Source organism: Bidens hawaiensis, unplaced genomic scaffold (assembly GCF_021521415.1).
Source record: "Bidens hawaiensis isolate Kalapana, Puna unplaced genomic scaffold, B.hawaiensis_p1.1 tig00005195_1, whole genome shotgun sequence".
Classification (NCBI taxonomy): Eukaryota; Viridiplantae; Streptophyta; class Magnoliopsida; order Asterales; family Asteraceae; genus Bidens; species Bidens hawaiensis.
The window spans coordinates 1,584,910-1,589,557 of NW_027491335.1; the positions used below are offsets into that span (position 1 = coordinate 1,584,910).

The 4,648-nt window shown below is 34.6% G+C and overlaps 1 protein-coding gene across 1 annotated transcript; it reads right to left on the minus strand.

Annotated features, from left to right (window-relative positions):
* Positions 1-1,957: 1,957 nt before the first annotated feature.
* Positions 1,958-4,332, minus strand: LOC143629435 (uncharacterized). Its single transcript, XM_077098710.1, has 7 exons — positions 3,843-4,332; positions 3,107-3,266; positions 2,836-3,012; positions 2,620-2,754; positions 2,474-2,556; positions 2,281-2,374; positions 1,958-2,185 (listed from the first exon to the last, which is right to left on the minus strand). The coding sequence occupies exons 1-7, from the start codon at positions 4,217-4,219 to the stop codon at positions 2,102-2,104; spliced, it is 1,110 nt and encodes a 369-aa protein (XP_076954825.1). The 5' UTR covers positions 4,220-4,332; the 3' UTR covers positions 1,958-2,101.
* Positions 4,333-4,648: the final 316 nt, after the last annotated feature.

Sequence of the window (4,648 nt, forward strand, 5' to 3'; positions counted from 1 at the left end):
TAGATCTACAATAGATTTCTAGGGCCGGCTGACATAAGCCTAGGGCTGGCCCATAAGACCATAAATGTATTGACTAATAGAGGAAAGATGAAGATTTGGTCTATATGCCATAAGGTTTAAAATTTGAATATGATCTCAAGATGGTTTTATCGTAATGAGCCTTTGGGATACGAGTTTTCCCCGGAACTGAATATGGGTAGCCGGAACTTTATTCTTGGTCGTTAAGAAAAAAACGTGAGCGTTTTTGTAATTTTATGGCTGACGTGGGACGTTGATGTGTTACGAATATAATCATATAATAATGAGTTTTTTTGTAATAAATAAATTTAAAATCTTTTGGGAAAACATTTTTTTTTTGTGTAGATTTTCATTTTGATTACTTGTAAGTGTACATAACCGTTAATATACCAAACTAGCTAACTACCTACCTAACTCCAATCAAAAGGTGAGAGGTTAGTAATCATTTGGCATATATGCAAATTTCCGGCCAAATGCAAACTTTTACTCACCACACAACCATTAGTTTACTCTTATAACTTTCATGTGTTAACATAGAAATGTTTAATACATATATCAAGTTTAATTAGAGACTTGTGAGAATGATGCATACGCGTATACCTCTTGCTTTAAACGTGATATAAGACATTTTTAATAGTATATTTTCTTTCTCACGTTACATTACAATTATCTTATATCTACTACTTACAACTATTTATCTCGTGTAAACATATATATAAATTACTTGTTATCTATGTTAATATCGAGTCTTATCCAACCACGTCCTGGTGGAAATACCAAACCATTAATTTAATGGCAAGTAAATTTCTCTTTTGTTGAATGTCATTTACTCATAGAGTCATAGGCAGCCTCCCCACATTAACTCACTTTTGTCACCATCAGTTGGCATTCTCCCTGCATCCCTCATTCTTGTTCTATTTCTCTAGAGCCACCGTGGCGAAACGTCTTCCTAAATTTTATCAATGTTGACAACTTCCTTGGGTTTATTTCTTCCTCAATTTTAGTTTCGTTAGGGTTTTCTAATTATTCCAATTATTTCAAAAACTTTTAAAGGGATTATTTGCAATAATCCACAATTTTCTAGAAGTATTTAACTAAGGCATGAAGTTAGTTAGATCTTAGATCTGAAATCTATTATTCAAAAACTGTACCAACCCACTTGGAATCATTTTAATAGCAGCTAGAAGTGATTAAGTTTGTTACTATATAATATCCAACGATAAGATACTGGCCTTGATCACACACAACAATGTTTATTATTTATGTTTTTTTGTCAGGTTTTCTTGTATTGGTCAAAATCTTCTTCATTTACGCATTATGCCCTTGCAATTTGCAAAAGGAACACGAGGCTCCTAATCACCTAATCACATGGACTATAGTGTGAATTTATGGGAGAAAAATACATCATAAATTTTAAATATTATCCACTTCATTTAGGAGAAAAACGTTTGTTTATTGCCCAACAAATAAATGTGTGTTTTTAATCATTAAGGAGTAGATAGAGATAAAGATTAGATTCCCTATTTCTATCTCCATCTCTAAAATTTAAAGAAAACATCTAAAAAATGGCTCAAATCCACTCTCCATATCCAAACTCCATCTCCAAATTTTAACAAAATGCTACAACAGATCTCCAAATTTAGAGCAATGTCAAAGCACTCCATTTCCAACTCTCTCCTTAATAGTTTTAAGATATAAATGGAAGAAAGAGAAATAAATAATAAAAAAAGAATATAAAGATAGAAATGGAGAATGGGTTGGGGGAGGTTTTTAAAAAATGGTGTATAAATTTAAGAAATTGTGGTTTTTGATTAAATTTTAAAGATGGGGATGGAGAACCCATTGAGAATGCTCCTACGAATTAGTAATCATATTTTTTTAGTATATCATGATGTTTACATATGGTTGTAAATGAAAAAAAATAATTGTTAGTCTAAAATCCATTATAAATAATACTACGTTTATATGAATAGTTTCTAACATGTAACAATTGATTTAATTAAGCTACTTTAGACTAACATAAACAATAAAAACAACCTAACAATATCAGTAAACACATAACAATTGTGTGCACAAAGGAGCTTTAGTTACCAGAAATCCACTGATTATACTCATCCATTCTAATTATAAATGAGCTTGAAGAAGGAGAACCACCTCCACCATATACCTATGCATTTGAGAAAGTCAAAACAAATATCATTATTAAAAAAACAATATCATTGAGATATTGGATATAAATATAAACCAATTAAACATGCATACCTTTGCAATTACAGATGTATCAGTACAACTATCTCTACTCCTTAGGCACATTTTAAGATTTCTCCCTTGCATATAAACAACTGCTCCGATTGACCTAACGTTACACATCATACAGTGCCACGTCACCACCACATTTTATGCAAAAAATCATGATCAGGACAAATAAATAAGATGGTAAAGAAAACTGAAATACCTCAAACCAGCTGCTTCACTCTTCATGCTGAGCTCCTTGCCAATAATATCACTTAAATTCGGATTCCCGTCAATCCTAACCCCCTGAATAATAAAATAATATCATCCATCTAAACACCAACATAAAAACTAACTTGCATAACATACCAAACACTCGCCGTATAATCCTCGGCCCAACTTAACCATAAACACCTTTTCAAGAAACTTAGTTGCTAAACTTTGTTGGTTAGCCATGTAACGACTTCCATGTGCAACCAAATCCGTCACACTAATCTTCGTCAACTGTTTACATTCATATAATAATCAATAAACGCTCAAAAACATCAAAAATAGATAATACTTGATGCTAGTTTATAATTAGACCTGTTCAAACATGTGTGGATTTGTGATGCAATTCAACTTTGACCGCCAATTAGATAACCCGATATTAAACTCTTTAATATTGGGCAAGCTCCATAACCGAAGGTCTCCATCCGCAAGGTACTTAAGAACAGTTTCCACTCGTTCGTGATCTTCGGTGTTCAACAGACGCGCAGGCTCCTGATTACAAATATATATATAAATTTGCAGACAAAAACATATAAAAGAATCATGAAATAACAAACAAATTGTCATCATTGCACTATTCACTTACATTATTGCCCTTAGTTTCTGATAATTTGGCACTGAAATAGTCATATGCAGCAGAAGAACTGTTTTTCTCCAAATTAACTTGAAGTGAGAGATTGGTGTCACAATTATCATACAAATGGAGATTAGATAGTGTGGTCTTCCTGTGATCAAACCCTATCACCCTAAATGTTAAAAAAAACAATCAGTGTATGATAAGACTGGCAAACAGGTCGGACGGGTTCAGGACATGGTTCAAAACGGGTTAGGGTCAGAACGGGTTGATTCAAAAAGGGATTAATTTGGTTCATGTCAGGACAGGTTCGGGTCAGAACGGGTTTCGGGTCAAAATCAAAACATGTTGGCTTAAAAAATGTCTTTTTTGCTTTTGTTTTTCGGCACCGGTTACACGGACGTGTGTATTGACACTGGTTATGCGACCGTGTACCGGTGCCAAGTTGCACATGTACCGGGTCCAAATTGCGCTTTCACGCACCCAATGCCTCATTATGTGGTTACTAGCGCTAGGTTGCACATCCCATATCAACCCATTTTGACCCGTTTGGAAAATAACACTAACCTATTCTGACCCGTTTGTAAATTAACATCAACCCGCCCGTTCTATAAGAAAAGACCACCCATATCAACCCAAACCTATTTTAAAACTACCCATATTAACTAACCCAATTTTGGGATGCCTAGTACTGTATGATTAATACATATAAACAAAACCCTAAATCAAGAAACTTGATAACACATACTGACAAGACGTTCTTGTAGCAAGCTCAGCAGCAAACCCTTTAGGCCCAAGAAAATCAAGAAAGTAACAATTTTTAACTCCATCAACACACAAATCATCAACCTTGAAAGGTTCAACAGACGAGAAAGGTAATATTAAGCACGGTAGATTGAGTTGCTGGTGAAAGATGTGAGCGAATAGAGCCGAGAAGGCTCCGGAAAACGAAGGGTAATTGTACAGAACAATGTTTTGTGTGTTCTGTTCGTGAGCTTTGGTCAGTGATTCCAGTGCGGCATTTGATCGAAAACCTTGTGGGCATGATGGGGTTCGTGCTTTGAAGCGAGAGGTTAAGGTTGGGTGGTTGGGTTTGAGTGGGATTGAGTGGTTCCAGTGCCGCATTTTGATCGGGATTGTACATAGGCTGAACTATATGCCTAGGCTCGAATCATTCGGGACGGGTGCTCGAGTATGAGACCGGGTATAAGATTAAGATTGTAGCGGTTATGAAACTAGTATTTATACTAATTTACTAAATAGTTAGAAATGTATGATACACGGTTTTATAATTAGATATGAGACTGAGATTACCAATACGTGTCTCAAACTCGTCACATTGACATCCCTAGTCAAAGATTGAGCTTGTATTGCCTGAATGCCCGCTAGGGATGTTCATAAGTACAACTTATTTGGTTTGAAGTTTTTTTTTTCTCTTTTTAAATTTGAATTTAATTTTGATTTTGGTTTAATCTTCTTAAAACTGAATAAATAATAAAAATATCAAAACGGAGAGAGCAAATTGACTCGTGAGTCATGAGTTAGAGATGGCAT

Coding starts and splice junctions, on each gene's coding strand:
- LOC143629435 (XM_077098710.1), bottom strand. CDS start 4,219: ATGCGGCACTGGAACCACTCAATCCCACTCAAACCCAACCACCCAACC. Junction 3,013..3,106: donor CAGAAACTAAGGGCAATAAT/GTAAGTGAATAG, acceptor ATTTGTAATCAG/GAGCCTGCGCGTCTGTTGAA. Junction 2,557..2,619: donor GATTATACGGCGAGTGTTTG/GTATGTTATGCA, acceptor TTTATTATTCAG/GGGGTTAGGATTGACGGGAA.